Source organism: Dreissena polymorpha, chromosome 6, assembly GCF_020536995.1.
Source record: "Dreissena polymorpha isolate Duluth1 chromosome 6, UMN_Dpol_1.0, whole genome shotgun sequence".
Taxonomy (NCBI): Eukaryota; Metazoa; Mollusca; class Bivalvia; order Myida; family Dreissenidae; genus Dreissena; species Dreissena polymorpha.
The window spans coordinates 109,767,628-109,787,589 of NC_068360.1; the positions used below are offsets into that span (position 1 = coordinate 109,767,628).

The 19,962-nt window shown below is 35.0% G+C and overlaps 1 protein-coding gene across 4 annotated transcripts; it reads left to right on the forward strand.

Annotated features, from left to right (window-relative positions):
* Positions 1–1,306: 1,306 nt before the first annotated feature.
* LOC127834085 (uncharacterized) lies at positions 1,307–13,735 on the forward strand. Of its 4 annotated transcripts, XM_052359685.1 has the most exons (8): positions 1,374–1,410; positions 4,473–4,574; positions 5,209–5,336; positions 6,181–6,992; positions 7,313–7,413; positions 8,096–8,126; positions 8,463–8,729; positions 9,010–13,735. In XM_052359685.1, the coding sequence occupies exons 3-8, from the start codon at positions 5,332–5,334 to the stop codon at positions 9,099–9,101; spliced, it is 1,308 nt and encodes a 435-aa protein (XP_052215645.1). In that variant the 5' UTR covers positions 1,374–1,410; positions 4,473–4,574; positions 5,209–5,331; the 3' UTR covers positions 9,102–13,735. The 4 variants fall into 4 exon arrangements, with proteins under 4 accessions (XP_052215643.1, XP_052215645.1, XP_052215646.1 ...); XM_052359683.1 differs by lacking the exon at positions 4,473–4,574 and having other exon boundaries at positions 1,307–1,410; XM_052359686.1 differs by lacking the exons at positions 1,374–1,410; positions 4,473–4,574 and adding an exon at positions 2,130–2,262.
* Positions 13,736–19,962: the final 6,227 nt, after the last annotated feature.

A 19,962-nucleotide genomic window follows, 5' to 3' on the forward strand; every position in this document is an offset into this window, starting at 1 on the left:
AATTATGCCCGATTGGTTATTGTCGGCTCAGATACTACTTCAAGTACCCGGTGTAATTAAAAAAATATACTGCAAAGTATGTGGGGTACAGAAAATATATACCGGTTTTAAAAAGTATTCCGGAGTATGACCGGGTGCGTATTTTCCGTATCCGGGGTACATTGTAGAATACTTCTGAGTACTCGGGGTACTTTTAAGTAGTACCTGAGCCGACAATGACCAATTGAGCGTAAATTATGTGTGGTGTCCGTCGATCGTGTTTAGGCTTTCGCTTTCAATAAGCACGATCACACACAGGGAAATATATGTAAAATTATCAGCTGTATGTGTGTATATGGTACCCCAGGTACTTTAAAGTTTACTACACTGTTCCCGGTGTACGGAAAATATACTAAAAGAACCCCGTCGTATTGCCGGGTGTCTTTAAACGTATTATTCGTACCCGAGGAACATTTAGTTTACCTAAGGGTACACGGGGTACTTTAAAGTAGTTCCTGAGCCGACAGTGACCAAGTGATTATGTGTGGTGTCCCTCGATTGTGCTTAGGTTTTCGCTTACTGTAAATCTTTTAGCTGTATGTGTTTATATTTCATTATAACAATACATATTTATTTCTTTGTTCTTTCTTGTTTTGTTTGTTTATTTTATTTTATGGTGTTTCTTTTTTCCATTTCTTGATACTTTGTGTGTGTGCGTGTGTGTGTGTGTGTGTGTGTGTGTGTGTGTGTGTGTGTGTGTGTGTGTGTGTGTGTGTGTGTGTGTGTGTGTGTGTGTGTGTGTGTGTGTGTGTGTGTGTGTGTGTGTGTGCGTGCGTGCGTGCGTGCGTGCGTGCGTGCGTGCGTGCGTGCGTGCGTGCGTGCGTGCGTGCGTGCGTGCGTGCGTGCGTGCGTGCGTGCGTGTGTGTGTGTCTGCAATATTTTCTATGTATACATGTATATTAAATGATCTAGCCTAATTGCCGAAAACAAATATGGAATATGTTCAATTAATATTTGAATTGGTGCAGAAAGTGTTTCATAGCATTTCAACCCTCATTCACTTAGTAAAATAGTAAAAGTTACACCAACACCACATTGTATCTTTATTTTAATAACAACTTGTTTACAATGCAAACATACGCCCGATATTATTCAACTAACGGAACATGCCACTTATCCGATCGCAGCGAAATTACAGCCATAAGAATGTGTCCTAATTCAAACTACAATGTTATACACAATACAATTTCAACTGCTTCCATAAGACCAGATCGTCAGATACCACTGTTAAAACAATTTGTGCAGTGTAACCTTTTCTTTCCCTTTGCTCTAATGAACAATAACAACTTCCGCCATAAACGATTTGATATCAATTTTATGTTTTGAGCATTTCTCAACAAAGTAGACGCAAATTGATGTCGATTGTAACAGGTATTGTGTTTGTAACAATGTATTAGGTTGATTTAACTCGATTTTATGGACATATGTGTGACATTATTTTTTTACATTGATTTTAATTTTACCAAGAAGAACTATGAGCTGTACGTATGTACTCATAAAAGCTCAGAGCATTCAAGAAGAACTATGACAGATCCATGTTACTGTTTATTTGGTTTTGTGCATAATACAATCTTCTCCTTGATAATTTGTGTTAATGAAGATTGATTGTCTTTTTGCTCCATACTTGTTTGCAGTATTAATAGTGTTATTGTACTATTGCATTCAATCGATGCACAGTCATGTGATGTTGGTTGTTACTGCTTTACAGGGGGTTGAATTTGAATGACACTCACTTTAGTCATAGCTTTTCAATTTGTATCATATTCAGTCTGTTTATAATACTTTACAGCAAGTGTATGTCTTAAGAGTTGTACTAAGATTGTCCTATTGTTTGATTTCAGTTTTTACGGTTTGATGAATGGCAACGAATAAACACAAACATCAAAAACCAGTTATTTCTCATTATATGACCAAGTGGTATTGACAAACCTTACTGTATAAACACATCCATTTAATGGTTTACTACAGTAATGCACTGGTATGCTTTGGTAATGTTACGCTAAAGACTGCATCCCAAAAGATAAATTAAAAATTTATTTTTCAAATTTACCCAAACAATAGTGCTGCTGCTACATGATTGCATTTGTATTGCCCCATGGGACACTGACAGGAGGTCGACTGTACAAGGCCATTATCTTCCTGATCAAGGCAAATCTTCAGATAACACATTATTCCAAATGACACTTAAAGGGGCCTTTTCACAGATTTTGGCATGATTTTAAGGTTTGTCATTAAATCCTTTATATTGATAAATGTAAACATTGGATATAAAAAGCTCCAGTAAACAATCAAGAATAAAATTTTAAAAAGTAAAAAAAAGTAGACCGCAGCAGTGCTCGAGCCAGTGACCCCCAGAGTTCTGGAGAGTTCTGGAGTAAAAGCCAATCAGACCGCTTGGCCATCCTGACAAGTATACATGAAACGCGTATGTTATACTCTATATAAGCAATCTTCGTAGTTTCACAAAATTAAACGACAACAACAGAACTCTCCAAATTATTCAATCGTTTCGCGTTGCAACGCTTTATAATTTTCAGGTTTTTAAATCGTCAAAAGATGCATATAATGGCTATATTAGACCATGGGAAATGTTCAGTATTAATGTTTCCTCACAAATATCATAAATAAAACGAAAATTTGCGAATCTGAAACAACTTTTTTCAATGATGTCAATTTACCAAAACGTGAAAAGATCCCTTTAATCCTTGTACATTAAAATATATATCCGATTATTTTGATATCCGAAAGCATGTGGGTTATAAATAATAATCATCTTTAGTTAAGATTAAGGTCGATTGTGATGCAATTCAATGAAAAACGGGTTGTTAAATAATGCTTTAAATCGTTATCCGATATATTTCAACATTAAAACTTCAATGATTAAAGAAAATATACCTGTACTTTATACGAAGTGTACTTCATTGATGCCTGTACACAAGCTGTAACAACCCTCAGTAACAAATCGTAAAACGCGTCCACTTTCGACGGAAGCTTCGCTTTTTCTATTTAATTTACTATGGCCGTCAACATATTTAGCTCAATAAATTATTGAAAGCGCCACTCTAGTTAAGTAACAATACTATGGCCGTAATATGACAGTTGTTTGTCCCCGGAAGTGAAGTGTCTCGTAAATTCTCGTAGGTCACATTACGTGACTTACAGGTCCTATAAAGCGAAGTTTAGTTTGCGAGGCTTAGAAAATCTGAACCACGAGCCTTTTAAGCAACATCATTTTATTCGTGCCGAGCCTAATATATTACAAAAATTTCAGTAACTAACCTGTTTTTCTGTTTATCATACCTCTACGTCCCCAATTTTAAAGAAATAATGAAAATAAAAACACTAAACAACTGCAGCTTTAGCGGGAAAGCATATGACTTTTGTTGTTTGACGTGTTAATAATGACGTCATGAGTACGCGCACTTAATATTAGTAAATAATGTTTTTTTGCTTTTTGTGTTGCATTTTGTCTTTAAAATATATTACATCTTGGTATCAAATTGTTTGTTTTGTTGAATCTGATTCGATTTGACTAAAAATGATTACTTTATAGTTGATTCCGAGTAATATGACCATCCTCCACCGCGCGTGACAGCTATATTTCAGCATTTCCGAAATAACGGAGAATATATGCCACAGTGGTTTATTTCGACAATGCACGTCTGATGATGAGATAAATTGTATTGCTCTTTATAATCCCATTCTGTTTGCAATTAATTCATACCAATCTCAGATATCTCCATCATTCTAGATGAAAGATAAAGATTATAGAAACAGTAGTCAATAGTCAATACTCATTTACTACCACGTGAACTTATGAAACATTTATTAATGCAGATAGGTGTTGCCGTTAACATTACGCTAGAAAGTATACCGTTTAAAATACTATTGAATTCCTATTTACACCGTAAATACAAAATTGTGGGTTTTCCAAACTAACTATTTTAATAAATTCGGGAATCCCATACTTATCACGATTGGTGACTTTTTAAAAGAATTGGATAAGATAGTAATAAACCTTTAAAGGAGGACGGAAATAATATCTTCTTTAAGGAACATTATTCAGGTAATGTTCCATATTTATTGTTTAACGTTTAATTTTATTGCTGATATTGACATTTTAATATTGTTTTAGGTACAATATATTGCCCCCATATAAAGTTAGAACATCGAACGATTTATCAGGTATCCCACAGATGATTGTCTATTTCAATGTTCGTTTTCAAAATCATAGAATTGCATGCGTGCGTTTTAAGCTGTTTCATTTGAAATTTTCTGTGTCACTTTATTATAACCAAGATCAGCTCAAGCGCGACTTAGTGCCCAATCAGAGTTATTAAACCTCCGATCATGTTTTTACAAAACTTAAAATTTGAGACGTTGACATTTCAACAGAATAGAACTAGTATCTTATTCACATAAGCATATTACAGGTTAAAGTAAACTACAGTCCATGTGAACAGTTGTATGCACTGAAAACAAACTATGCGCTCGTTCAGATGTTATGTAACCACAACTAGTGGAATTCTTTACAAGTGAGTCTTTGATCGAGTTTTAACACCGTGAAATTATTCATTCAATACTGAAACACTAACGCTTTAGCTTGAGAAAGTTGTACTTTTAACCTGAGTGAGGAAAACACACATCCAGGTGTTGTATTGTATGTATGTGTGCAAATATAATGTGGATAACATAATTGAATTGGAAAGTAATTTATTGTATAATATAATTTGTGTGGAGCTACGATAGCCACGATGCTATCGAACAGTTTGCTGACGTATTTGAAAGCTATGACGACTTAATTATATCAACAGTTTTGACGACGAAACACGCAAAAAGTGCAAACAAGTAATAAACTTGAAAAAGTATCTGAAAGAATTATACACCTCATTGTTGTTAAAATTTTAAAAATCGCAATCTTAACAGTTAACTTGACACATTACCGTGCATCTTAAAATAAATTATTTAAAGTCTTAAGTAAAAATCCACAACCCACAATAATCTACTGTGTTTATTAAGGTGTAAATCATTTTTGAGCTGTCAGTTTTGTCATGTTAGCTACAGATTAACACGTCATATTTTTATTAAGATAGAATCCTAAGAATTCCTGAAGCATTGCGAGTATTGTAACCGAATGATTGCTATCGTAGATTTCTATAAATGTTTTAGAAGCCTGACTATACAGAAGTCAAGTAACGCGGGGTTGCGGTGTGAAGAAGGATATATAGAGCAAGGGCTTCGAAAGTTGAAAACAAAAAAGACACATATGACCCACTAGAAGATTTGGCAAACATGAGGTAATTATACGAAAATGTAATATGCCAGATACCAATACTTGAAAAAAACTTCTTGAATATTTCTGATCTTATGTCATTAGTTAGATCATAACTGTTATTATTTGCAAATTACTATAAATGAATGTGAATGTTCAAGTCTTAAATTAATAATTATTAATAATGTCGTACTCATTAGTAAGTCTGACTCAAGAAAATATAGCAATTAGAAATAACGAGAACATTATATTGAAAAAACGTCAAGTAAAAACTTAATCCCTGCTTGCTAACTAGTGCCCAAACGTATGCATATTGTTGTCGAGTTATGCCATATTAAAAGGGCGTGTTGGCGGGAACAAATGTCGCCAACACAGAACACGAAAGAAAGGTAAAATGGGTGACGCATCTGGCTCTATTTGTCGTTCTTGTGTGCAATAATTTCATTTTATCTAGTTTCCATGGTTTTAAAGTCACCAACACTTTAACACACCAGAACGATAAATATACCAAGCAAAACGATAACATGGGCGAGAAATGTCATAACTGTCGGATTAGCACCATTTTATTGACATTCTGGAGGGTATAACTATCGTTCTATCGTGTTGGTAGCTTGAAAATCGCAAACACGACATCTCGTCGGAGCAGCAACAAATACACCTACCAGAACGAAATAAAGGGAAACAAATGTCACAATTGTCGAATTATTATCATTTTTGTCGTTCGGGTGGTTATATTTGTCAGTCTTTCGTGTTTTCTTATTTGCGATCTTCTTCAAGTCCACCAACACACCTGAACGTTATCTCAAAATAAGCAACCATACGTTCACGAACTAAGGGCGTCTCTACTTTTTTCTGTGTTTTTATTTCAGTTTGAATAACTTCAATACAGAAATTCAGGGACACGTACAAGTCTTCACTATCATGGATATAATTAACAGGTTATCAGAAGGACAGCGGGTGCCAGCAAAAGAGAGCATGCGATATGAATTGTTGCGGTTTTGTACATTCCGTAAATATCCTTCATTTGGAAAGCCTTCATTAATAAGACTTGCCAAAGCGGGCTTCTATTATGCTTCAAACCGAGATGAAGTCGTCTGCTATTGCTGTGCAACACGCATCAGCAACTGGAAAGAAAATGACGATCCTATGCTTGCTCATGAACATGTAACACCTGACTGTTGCTTCCTTTTGAGGAATTCTGAGGTCAATTTTCCGGTCAGCACTTCAAGCAGTTCCGATGTGATACAGAGACTTGAACGTCTGGAAAATGATCCAGAATTCATAAGCCAGGTGTTTAATGGGACATCCACAGACGCAATCGAAAGAATTAATAACCAGTTGCGAGATTGTATTAGACTTGATGGTGGAACAGATGATAATTATACAAACATGGATGTAACTTCAGATCATCTACTGGAAAACAGAAATGATGGAATGTTTCATAGGGAATCCGCGGGTAGTTTAGAAAAATGCCTGCCCCTGATAGCAACCGATAACAGAAAAGATACAGACAGGCCAAATATGACCAAACTTGGACATACGACTGCCGATGGAAGATCCATTTGTAAGAAAATGAAAAGTATGACTGGCATTATGGTGCATGACACTTGTAACATACCATATTTTGTCAACACGAAAGCTGTTCAACCGTCTGATGATTCAACCACAAACGTGACACAAGGTGAGAGAATGCTTAGTCATGAAGAAACAGTAGTAGTTTGACTGTATTTAAAGATATGTTTATTTTAAAATATACATTTTCTTTATAACATATGGACTTAATACTAATGTCTGAATAATCCATATGGTTGCAATTTGCCAATACAAACATATATTAAGGAAACATGACGCTTTTAAGGTTGTTGATTTTTTGTCATATTTCTTTACACAGTTACAAACATCAACAAATAATCCTTCATGAATGTGTGTCTGCTATTTGGGTTTACGCGACTACATACATCCATGCGTGTGCTTATTAAACCATTATTTTGAATTTCAAAGTGGATAATGTGGTCAACTCTACTGACGCCTCATCCAAGTACCCCAACCACTCTACCAGTGCTGCCAGGATTGCGAGATTCAGGAAGACCAATCGAAATGCTGTATTTGTCGCAAAATTAAAGATATTGCAATGATCTGTACTTACCATAGCATGTATATGTCATTTTTGCTTTCCAGTGCGTATCTTATGTAAGTCAATTATGATTTTTTAGCTCGGATATTTTCGAAGGAAACACGAGGTATTGTCATAGCCAGCTCGTCGTGTCGTGTCGTTCGAGTCGTGCTGAGACCTTAACATTGTGTTAACCTTTTAAAGATTGGCTCTAAAATCAAAGTGCTTCCATCTACAACTTTGAAACTTCATATTTAGATGCACCTTGATCAGGTCTACACGCCACACCCATTTTTTTGGGTCACTAGATCAAAGGTCATGGTCACTGTGATCTCTCAAAAAATTCTGACAAACTTTCTTATATTCAAAACTGCACCCAGAGCCGAACGTTGGCATCCGTTATGCGGTGCTCTTGTTATTATTAACACTAATCTTGTCATGATTCACTTGGTTAGGACGAAGAACTTTTTACTTACACGATGAATTAAGACCTTTGTCATGATTGTCAAGTTTGATTAATGAATCCAATATAGAGTTCACGTGAACTCTCTATACAATTTCCAAATAACAAGATGTGCAACATATTAAAGATACAAAAGCTAATAAGTATTGTTTGGGGTTTTTTTGTTTGTTTTTTTACTTTGCTAGTTTTAATGTATCTACGTTTTCAGGCGTCCGATAATAGTACAGTACCAAAAACAGGTTAGTTAATTTTGAAAAATGAAGTTATGGTTTTATTATGAAAAGAATACTGGGTCTTGTTTGATACTGATTAGTATATATTTAGCCTGAACAACAATATAATTTGCGAGTGATTCATTTTTTTCTGCTAAGCAAAGAAATTTATCTCTGTTCATTACTTATCTGGAATTCTATTTATTCAATCACTTTGGAAAACAATCTGTCTACACTTTAGCAGCGAACAAATGACATTGCATATGATCGGGAATTCATTACCATATATGTGTTATTTTCTGGCTTAATAGAACGATTCGCAGCTGTTAATGTACTTTTTTTTCTTCTTACGCGTTTGTTTAGTTTGTTGTGGAGCGGGAGCAGATGATATCGTACCAAACGTAACGAAAGACCAGTGCAGAATCACCCAGACTGGTGTTAGCGCTAAACCGCAAACGTTACCTAGTTCAAAGCCTGCTCCACTATACACGGAGTACAGTACAGCTGCTTCGCGAATTGCAAGCTTTGGACAAAATGTGCATATTGCTGTCCAAATCGAAAAGTTGTGTGACGCCGGATTCTTTTATCTCGGGTCTGGAGATGAGACTCGATGTTTCTTCTGCGGAATAGGTAATTAAGTACTTTTGCATATACAGTAAAAAAGGAGTCGTTTAATTTTTGTAGATTAGCATAATGTTAATAAATACAGAATGATGTTAAACATATGTGACGAGCGCATCATTAAAATGTGCTTTCAATATCAATTAATATAAACACTGTTGAAAAGAAGTGTATACGTGCATATACAAACGTGTATGAACAAAACTTTAGTATTGGCATCTTTTTCTACGTGACTCTTTACGCTTATATGTTGCCGTAAGGTGTGTTGCTAAGTGGAATGAAATTTCAGGACTTTGCAATTGGGCTGACGTTGATGATCCGATGAAAATTCATGCCCGCTTCTCAAGCAAGTGTTCGTTTGTCGTAGAAGCCAAAGGATGAACAGTGCAGTAAGGCTGCAACGGATCTGTATCATCGAGAAGGATGCTTAAAGTCTTACCAATTTACCAAAACAAGGTGAATTTGATAAAATTAAACAGGCAAGCAATCCTATGTCATGTTTTCATTCTAAGTGTTAGACAAAAAATTTCAAACTTGTATATACAAATTGATCTGCGGAATGTTTTGATTCACCTTCAAGTAGACATGGTAGTTTCTTCAGAAAACAAGAATTACAGCCATATTGAATATATTTAAACAATAAATTGTTCAGAAGTGTTTTTAGTGTTTCAGCAAGCCAGCATAAGCCGATTAAAAAAGGACCTTTTTTCTTGTTTCAAAGTTTTGTTCATGTCGTAAAATATGATACAATCAATTAACAAAGATATGTACATGTAAATACTTATTTAACCATATGTCTTATGGTTAAAGTATATACTGACTATCACAATTAATCCAAAAACTTAATGTCTATACAATTCCTTTTTCCTGTTTAGCACAGTTTACTTTACTTAAATACTTTTTTATACTTATTTATGTATAACAAAAATTATTCTTAACACAAAAGGTTTCCAGATTAACAACTTCACTTTAACTATGATTACAGTGTTCAAATAACATACATACCGTACTATGTAAGATTATCTATTTGCATTTGGGATGGACATTATATACAAAAATCATAAATGTGACTTTAAAAGAGTACATTATTACAACACTATCCATTATAATTTTAAATTCCAATATGCAAATTACAAAAACTAACTTAAACAAGTAAACACAATGTGCAAGTAACTTAAGTTGGTTACTAGATAAAAAGCAGTTTTTGATCCAATTATCAATTACATATGATAAATTATAATGAAAGTTACAAGGTTGACAACCTTTATTTTTGTATTAATAAAATTATGAATTGTATAGAGGTCTTACATGTATAACTGTCCGTAAAACTCCTTAATTTGATTCACTTATTGTGTTTGCAAAAACAAAAGCAAATCTTAGGTACGCTTTTAATCGTAAAATGGAACAGTCCGGATGATAACTCAAGAATGCTTAGGCCTAGGATCATGAAACTTCATAGGTACATTGATCATGACTGGCAGATGCCCCCTATTGATTTTCAGATCAAAGGTCAAGGGCACAGTGACTCGAAATAGTAAATGGCTTCCGGATGATAACTCAAGAATGCTTACGCCTATGAGTATGAAACTTTATAGGTACATTGATCATGACTGGCAGATGACCTTTATTGATTATCAGGTTACTCGATCAAAGGTCAAGGTAACAGTGACTTGAAACAGTAAAATGATTTCCGGATGATAACTCAAGAATGCTAACGCCTAGGATCATGAAACTCTATAGGAATATTAATCATGACTAGCAGATGACCCCTATAGATTTTCAGGTCACTAAGTCAAAGGTCAAGGTCACAGTGACTCGAAACAGTAAAATGGTTTCAGGATAACTCAAGAATGCTTACGCCTAGGATCATGAAACTTCATAGGTAAATTGATCATGACTGGCAGATGACCCCTATTGATTTTCAGTTGACTAGGTCAAGGTCACAGTGACTCGAAACAGTAAAATGGTTTCCGGAAGATAATTCAAGAATGCTTACGCCTAGGATCATGAAACTTCATAGGAACATTGACCATGACTGGCAGATGACCCCAATTGATTTTCAGGTCACAAGGTCAAAGGTCAAGGTCACAGTGACTCGAAACAGTAAAATGGTTTCAGAGTGATAACTCAAAAATGCTTACTCCTAGGATCATGAAACTTCATAGGAACATTGATCATGACTGGCAGATGACCCCTTTTTGATTTTCAGGTCGCGAGATCAAAGGTCAAGGTCACAGTGACTTGAAACAGTAAAATGGTTTCCTGATGATAACCCAATAATTATTAGGCCTAGGATCATGAAACTTCATAGGTACATTGGTCATGACTGGCAGATAACCCCTATCGATTTTCAGGTCACTGGGTCAAAGGTCAAGGTCACAGTGACAAAAAACCTATTCACACAATGGCTGCCACTACAACTGACAGCCCATATGGGGGACATGCATGTTTAACAAACAGCCCTTGTTTATTATGTTAATTTGCGAAATGAATGTGACTAAGTGTTATTTACCTGATTTGCAAAAAATACTTAATATATACGATATAGTTTTAGCTGCATATTTGTAGATTTCTGTAATATTAGATTTTTTCATGGTGTGATGAAGGAGTCTAGACACCGGTTTGGAGTCATGGGTCATTAAATGTACCCCTGCCATTAAAAGAAAAACGAACATAACAACAAATGAGCAGTAGGGTTGCGTATCCTGCTCGCGGTTAAACATGAATCTAACGATTATAGTATGGGGTGTGACATGTGCACTTCTTGATTGGTGGTATTGGATAAATCTTGCAAATGTCGCAGCTGTTCTAAACAAAACTTATTCTTCATTGGGTGTACACGTTCGATTTAAGCTTAGGCTTACCTTTACAGTTTATATGAAAGATATTGAACTGCTCACAGCCTTAGATGTGTGTGATAAATTGAAGTATTTCAAGTTTGAAATATTTACGGACGTCTCAAGACTTCTCAACTGAGCGGTGCCTTTGAGTCAATCTCCGTTGCACTTGAAGACAAACGGGCATCAGAAAAATTGTGTTGTTTTTCATATGTCCAAAGCCTTGTCAAATACAAACGCCCACTCCTAGTTTGTATCTGTGTTATTATTTATAAGGAATTCCATCGTAAACTTATCAAAAATAATAATGATAAATTTATTAATGATGATGTTGTCAGTAAATATTATTTTGATGTTGTTAATGCTGATGAGGAGGATTTTATAATTTTTCAGACTAGGGAATAAATAATTTAATCATGGTTATGAATAAACGTAATTTAAACTATACGGTGTGGTATTACTCAAGCATTAGATATTATTCGTTAAAATCGACGCTCTACGCTTTTCATACCCGTAACGTCCTTGCTATATTTGAGAGTGCCTCTGAATTTTCCAACACGGTATCTTTTGTCTCTAAATGATTGGACATCTGCATTTTTTAAATATCTTTTGTATCTTTAATAACGGACACGAAAACAAAAGTGTTTTAGTAAATTTAGTTACTTAAGAGTTATAACGATATTTAAACATCCCATTAAAGCCCATTAACCCTAAAAATCAACGAAATATTTCGTAAAATATTTCGAATAATAAAGTGAACACATTCACAATAAATGTTCCGCATAGCAATAGCCAAAATTTCAACGCTAGATGTGGTCTGGTAAATAGATTTAACAAGATACAAAATGCTCTTCTTTGTTTTTTGCGGGACTATATATTCAACACATGTTCATATACCAAGTTAGTGTTCATTTTTCGTATGAATAGGTATTGTTGCAGGAAATTAAAATGCAATATATTAAGCCACACAAAAATAAAAACGCGTATTTTAAATATCTTTAAATATATAATACCGTACCACATCTAGCGTTGAAATTTTTGCTGATGCTATAAGGAACACTGATTTTTATGTATTGTTCTTTTTGGTACCCTAGTTTGACACAATATTGGTAAACTAGGCTTCAGACTTCCCAAAATAAATTGATCAGATTTGTCCTCAATATGCATAGCAGGGCTCATGTTGGTATTGAACAATTTAAGTCACTGAACTGGTTACCTGTTTCTAAGAGAGTAGATCAATTAACTCTATGTCATGTTCATAAGATAAAGTCAGACGCATGTCCTGAATATCTTAAGGAGCATTTTGTACCCCTAAATTTGGCCCATGACCGATGTACCAGATCTAGAGTGTCTGCACTCCCTGTGCCCGGTTCACTTGATAGAAGTTATAGTTTTTGTGACACTGGGAGATTTTCTTTACCAAAAGTTGGAAGTTTTTGTAAGAAATCTTTTTCTTACAATGGTATTGTTCTGTGGTATAGTCTCCCACAATCACTTAGGGATATCGAATCTTCCCACTCGTTTAAGCACGCCATCAAAACCCACTTAATGGCCAGTTGATTTTATCACATTCATTTTAACTTTGCTTTAATTAATGTACCTGTTTTATTCCAATTTTAGTTAAACATTGACCATGATTTACTTAATTGTATATTGATATTAAATCATTGTATTTTTTAAATAATATTAAATGTATTTAAAGTTGTTGGATTAAAGTAAGACTGGCATATCTGTGATACAACATTACATGTGATACTCATAAATATGTGATATATATATAATGTGATCTCATTTAGCATACATAACTGAACTAGTACTTTTGTGCTTACACGGTAATTACCATTGATACAAGTAACATCCCCTCTCGTGGCAGGCTGCCAATATCAGGGACCACAATGAAAATAAGTGAAATCATTTTCACTTGTTTGTGTTATCCCTGGTAATGGTTAGCATTTCATGGTAATATTTATTTATTTGAACTTATATTTGTCATATTATGTCATGTATTACTTAACTAACCATTCATCAGTTTGTGTTAGTATGTATCTATTTGTTTGTATCTTACCATGATTTGTGTATCAGTGCCAAAATAAAACTACTATGTATTAAATATTCGTTGATTTTGAGTATGTATGTTACTTTAAATTTAAAATCTTGAAATAAAAAATATGAATCTTTTATCTCTCTGCCTAGTCGAGATCCACTTATAACAAGAAACTAAGTTTCCATAAGTTTGTGTGTTAACTAAAAATATTTTTATCAATGAATCCCTGTGTCAGACTTGTATAGAATGAGAATCCAAAATATCACAACATGACGCGTTCGTCATAAATAGATTAGGATATTCTTCTAAACGGTATTGGATTCACACTGTCATTTTAATTGGTGTATCTGTGATATTCTGAATTTATGCCAATAACGAGCCTTCATTTTTATACATTTAACAAACAACGTATTATAACAATGTGCAATAATTCCAAACGAGTTTGATTGTGAGATTTTCAATCGACATGACTTAATATCGCATTTCTTAGTGGAAAATTCCTACTAGAGCTTAAAGCGACGCGTTCTACGTGTAGAGGGATCAATATATGAACTATACCCTATGAACCAACAAAACATAGCTTCAAACGCTATTTTAACTGATCCACTTAAGGTAGAAGGTCCGTTATAATATATGAAAAGTAAACCGAACTCGGACCTACGGAAACTGTTTATTTTTTCAAGATGGCCACCAAGATTGCCGCAAAAACCTATTAATGATATTACCATGTAACTTTTCAATCGAATGTGATGATTTTGGTGTCTATACTTTGGTATCGTAAGCAAATACTATATCACGATTATCAGACAGAGCGTAAGTTCATTATGTTACACAGAAATCCAACATGGCGTCCAAAGTGGCCACCGACACAATAAGAAAGACAGCAAGTCCATAACTTCTGCCTCAAACGTGACAAACACCATAGTTTGAACCTGATGTTATTTCTGGATTATGACAAGAGTATCGATATTTTGTGAGAGGTTTCCTTCAGCGTCAGGCAGGCAACACCGAATTGGCAGGTAATGATGCATATCTTTATCAGGGAAGCCAACACCATAGGCAGTTGTCAGTCATAATGGGCATTATGATTTTGACCATAATCAATATGTACTCTGGGTGTGAACAAATCGTGCATTATGTGAACATTTTGTTTGTTTTAAACTTTGCCGTAAAACACAACCTCCACATCATGTTACCATGTTGACCAAACCTTGTATTGGAAGGCTGCCGTAATCATCATCGATGCGCCACATTGTTGGGGTGTTTTCTTACACGTATTAACTTGCTAGGGGCCATAGGATCCCTGATAGAAGAAAACGGTTTAAAAACTTTCTTGAGACTGTCTATGTAAAAAATGCATTTATGCACGTTATGAAAGCTGTCCTGAATGCTTTGCAGGGCCATCTTGTTAAAAAGTACCTACACAGCCAGACTATAGCCGATATGACACAGGAAGATCTCGAAATTCAGATACTGCTGTATTATGCCGAGGAGCTGTATTTTTCCCTTCTTTGTGACGATTTCACAATAGAAGATGCTACATAATCTCAGATTTCGATCAAACTCGAGATGGCTATAGAGAGGAAGAAACATGAACTTGCCCAGACCTCAAGGACAATCAAATTATGGCTGCATTATCAGCTTATGGTTAGCACGGCAAAGATGTTGATCAAAGCGGATTGTACTGTATGTTGACTGACGTATTTGCAGGCAGTGTCTGAATGTCTTTCCGTCTTTGTTGCAGCTGGGCTCTTATATCGTCTACGATCTGCTTATTATTATCTACAGCAAATGAGAAATCTAGAGGAAAGTCAAACATACGTTTATCGACAGTTGGTTTATATTTTTCAAGTTTTTCGTAGGCACAATCAGTGCTTGGCTGGGTTAAGAAGTTATATTGTCATTTATCAAACGCTGACTAGGTCTCTAAAGATAACAGGTGGTCGAACTCGCGTTGGGATGACCGAGGAAATGCAAAACTTGTGTACCTTATATGCACCTGTAACATCCGAATTTAACAGACAAGCCTCAGATCGCTCAGGAAATTAGAGATCATGCTGCAGACTCATCAAGTGAGGCTTTGATGAACCGTATTTCTGAAACAGTCTGTAACGTGCTTGATGGTGGAACTTTGTTTCGTCGTTGAGCATGTAAAAAGGGCGAGTCATATAACACAATTACCGAGTCGTATGCAGCGCTCACTAAAAGTCATAACGGACACCCTACAGTGGTGTTCGCTGCTTTAGAAGACGGTCTTCTATCAAAAGCAGCACACACCAGAAACGAGGAAAACACTTGAACCCTATTGTGAGTTTCAACAAAGAAACATAATACTCATGCAAAAAGGAGCACGTTTTGCATCGCGACAAAACCACGGCAGGCGTGATTGCTCGGATAAGCACAGTTTTGAATAAAAGTTGATGATATGTCGATTTGTCACTAGCGGATGCAAACGCTGATATAATAAAAGCAACAGTCAAACGATCGTGTCATAGCACTACAACGTTGGTGGGCGTGGATGCAGATTGGCAAATCTTGCTCCTGCATTACTCTGAAAGGGACAATAAGACCAACTACTTCCGCTCGGATGTAAACAAACAGCCATACAGTGTATACTATAAACCTTTTGAACGAACTTTAAGAAGAGGAACAGTGCAATGGGTTGCTCTTTGGTCAAGTGTACTCAAGCTGTAATTCAATTTCAAATATTTTCGGCATCGGTAAAAGCCAGTCTTTCAGAAATTAGTAAAACCCGTTCCTATCATGAAGTCATTTGCTAATTCATTCCTCTTTTCGTTCAAAACAAGTCGCAAGAGGAGATCTTGGCAAATGCTTGATGATTGATCTGTTTGGTGGCAAGTCCAATGATTCCTTAGAATCACGGCGCCATAACATTTTCACAAAGAAAGTGGCTAATGCCGAAACATTCGTCACTCCTGAGCGACTTCCCCGCACATCACATTCAACGCAATTATTCCGTAGCCAACGCGTAAACTATTCTATCAAGGTATGATTGAGGATCACAAAAAATGTAAACGACTGATTGGGGATGGAAACATGACAACGACCAATTAATTCCAATCATGACCCACAACAATCATGCGACTGAAGAACGATTGCAAATCTTCAATTGTAACTGTTCTGTAGGATGCGAAACGCTACAGAAGCTAAGGACTGTCTTGCTCTTTTGTATGTTGCCCTTGCCAAATTGAAAACTGAGCAAATCCTAATAATTCATAACGGGTTTGTATACCGAAGAAAGGACGACAACGACAATTTAACTTTCCAATACGATGGTATAGACAAACGTGATTGTGTATCAGGTGATAGGGGACAGCTAAATTTCATAACTTTACTTTCACGATTATTCAAATACTCAGGGATATCAATCATTTTGTTTATGTTTTCCTTTCTCCTAAAACTATGCCGTTTGACATAAAAATCATCACGTTTGATTCAAAAGTTATGCTCTTCAATTTGATCCTGCGTATTTTGTCGAGGGCCATTTAGGACGCCACGTTGGATTTCTGTGTATTATGATAAACTTAATTCTGTCTGATGATCTTAATGTGTTCTTTTCATCCCGAAATATTGGTATTGACACAATAATCATAAACATTTAGTAAATAGTTACATAGTTATGATCAATAATAAGTTTTGGCGGACATTTGTGCGGATATCTTCACAAGGACCTTCCGGAGGTACGATTTCGGTAAACTTGTGATATGGTTTAAAGTACCTTCTACCGTACCAGGATCAGTTAAAATACTTTTTGTAGCAATGTTCGGGGGTCAACGTGTATATTGAACTGAGTAGTTACACCGATTAACAAAATACATTTTTTTTTAAATGAATTGATATTGAGATTTGAATACGATTGTTACTGTCGGTATATTAACATATAGACGTATAATAAAATATTTAAACAATAAAAAGCAGCCTGCAGTGCAAAATTGTTTATGGTACGTTTTATTTGATCTGAAACTGCGTTTCCATCTTGGATAATGGAAGGATTTTGTTTGTTCTTCAAATCCCTTATGTTTCCAATTGACATTTTATATTGTTGCTCAAACAAAGAATGTGAATATGACCAGTTTAATATATCAATCATTTTCCAAAACCGTCAATAAAACCATGCAAAACATAACAAGGTGATATTATTAAAATAAACTTTCTGGTTTGACCGCTTCGTTGTTTTTCTCTATAAATTCTATCAACGTGTAAGATACATATACATGCATACGGATGGTTACTGTAAACCTTCCTTTTAAACAATTGTTGGTTGATGTCGTTCCTGTCTCTAAATTCCTCTTTAAAACCATGGCTTTCATACGAATATTGACCGTGTTATCAAAGATGACCACAACCAGAGGTCATATTTTGAACATTTACATAAAGTAACTAGCTTTTAAATTATTGCTAGCAATAATAAGGCACTGGGCATTGATTTTCAGTATGTGAAAGCAGGAAGAATACTTTTGCAAAGTGTAAAATAAAAAATTTCCTGAGTTAATACTGGCAACACCCCACAAGTCACATGTTTAACAAAAGAAGTTATGGACGAAAATTTTCTTCTTTAAAGGGACAGAACTTACTGTGTAATATTAAGTATATTACACCATATAGTGGTCTTTTGTTAACTTTGATCAAATAATGCCTTTTTGGCCAAAATTTATCACATCCGTGTGGCATTGCTAAATGTATTAAATAGACATACATAGCACGATGTTCAGATTATTTCCTTGTCGTTAATAGCAGCCCCAAACAAGAGGTCTCGAATATAATACCACTGAGTTGCTGTTTCCCAAATGAGATGTTAATAATACTCAGGGGGTTCATGTTAAAATATATCCGCGTGAATATATATAGGATCTGGCACGAGTTGTCATATCATACCATATTTTATTAAACGAGTTCAGGAATTTTGTTAGTAAGCGAGCCTTTGGCGAGTTTCCTGGACGAGTTTAATAAAATATGGAATGATATGACAACGAGTGTCAGATTTGTTTTATCACATGCTTTTAAATGAGCAAATTACTAGTAAATACATATTTACGCAAACATAATGATAAATCTCGAATATTGTTTACATTTCCTGATGTCATTTGGAATGCCTCGGCTTTTACAAAGCAAAATAACAAAATGCGATTGGTCAATAAACGAAAACTAAGCCAATGAAAACGCTTAAAAATGTTGTATTACACATGTGTAATATACAAAAATATGTAATGGTTGTATTACATTGGAAACAGGGTATAGCATGTGATAAAATGATATATACGAAAGCTGTGACCATATATCGTTGGTCATGTGATAACAACTTACGTTCATTGTGTATTTTATATACTGATATACTGAGCATTATGTTTCTTACATTTCAAATTATCCGGAGACAATCGTAACAAACTATCGTAACAAACATATCGAAATAAGTGTCGGTTTGTGCATGCCCCTATTATAAAGCCAGACCATTTGCATACATATGGTTGCAACCACCATTACGTTCTTTGAATTATTGTGATGATAAGTTTTAATAGCATTTAATATTAGTATAACATGCAATTTTTCAAAACAAACAAACGTCCATAAATGTACAAATGTTCAAATGGCATTAATCCATCGGCAGACATATTATAAGCGACGGATGGAAAGCACCATGTTATTCCTGGCAACTTTCTTATATTCTTTAAAATAATTGCAATGAAGCTACATTATCCGCAATTAATATTCAATAAACAACATGAATAGATGATTGGGGAGCAAAACATTTTATGCATTGGTTATTGCGAAGAAAGTCTGTGACTAATTGATAAAATTGATACTAAACGGCGAGAAGATTTCAGAGTGCACAGTTTACCTCTTCATACTCGATGCTTCCTTACCGCAAATCATGTATGCGTATTGCATAAAGTGTTTGAATCTACCAGCCGGACACCATACAGATCATCTTTTTGAATAACTTTTTACTTGCTTAACGATAAGGGTAAAGAAAATCTAAAAATCAATTGAAACATCTAAGTCTTTGGGAAAAGCAATTAACGTTCACGTGTACATCACACTTCATTATTGTATTACTCAACCAGAGCTCAAGGACGTTTACTCTCTGTTGCGGGCTGAAATGGAGCCAATCAAGTATCAGCTAAATCTCTTTTTTTATTAAAACGCTGAAGATCTAAAGCTTCGTATTGTTTTTACATTAGGATCGTAAGTTTTTAGTATAATGAAGCTTATGTTGCCATACTAAGGAAACCGGAAACACAAATGGTCATACATTTCGATGCAAACAACTTCATTATTATCAGCCATGTTATAGTTTTAGTTTAATATAATACATACATCAATAAGAAAAAACTATTTGTAT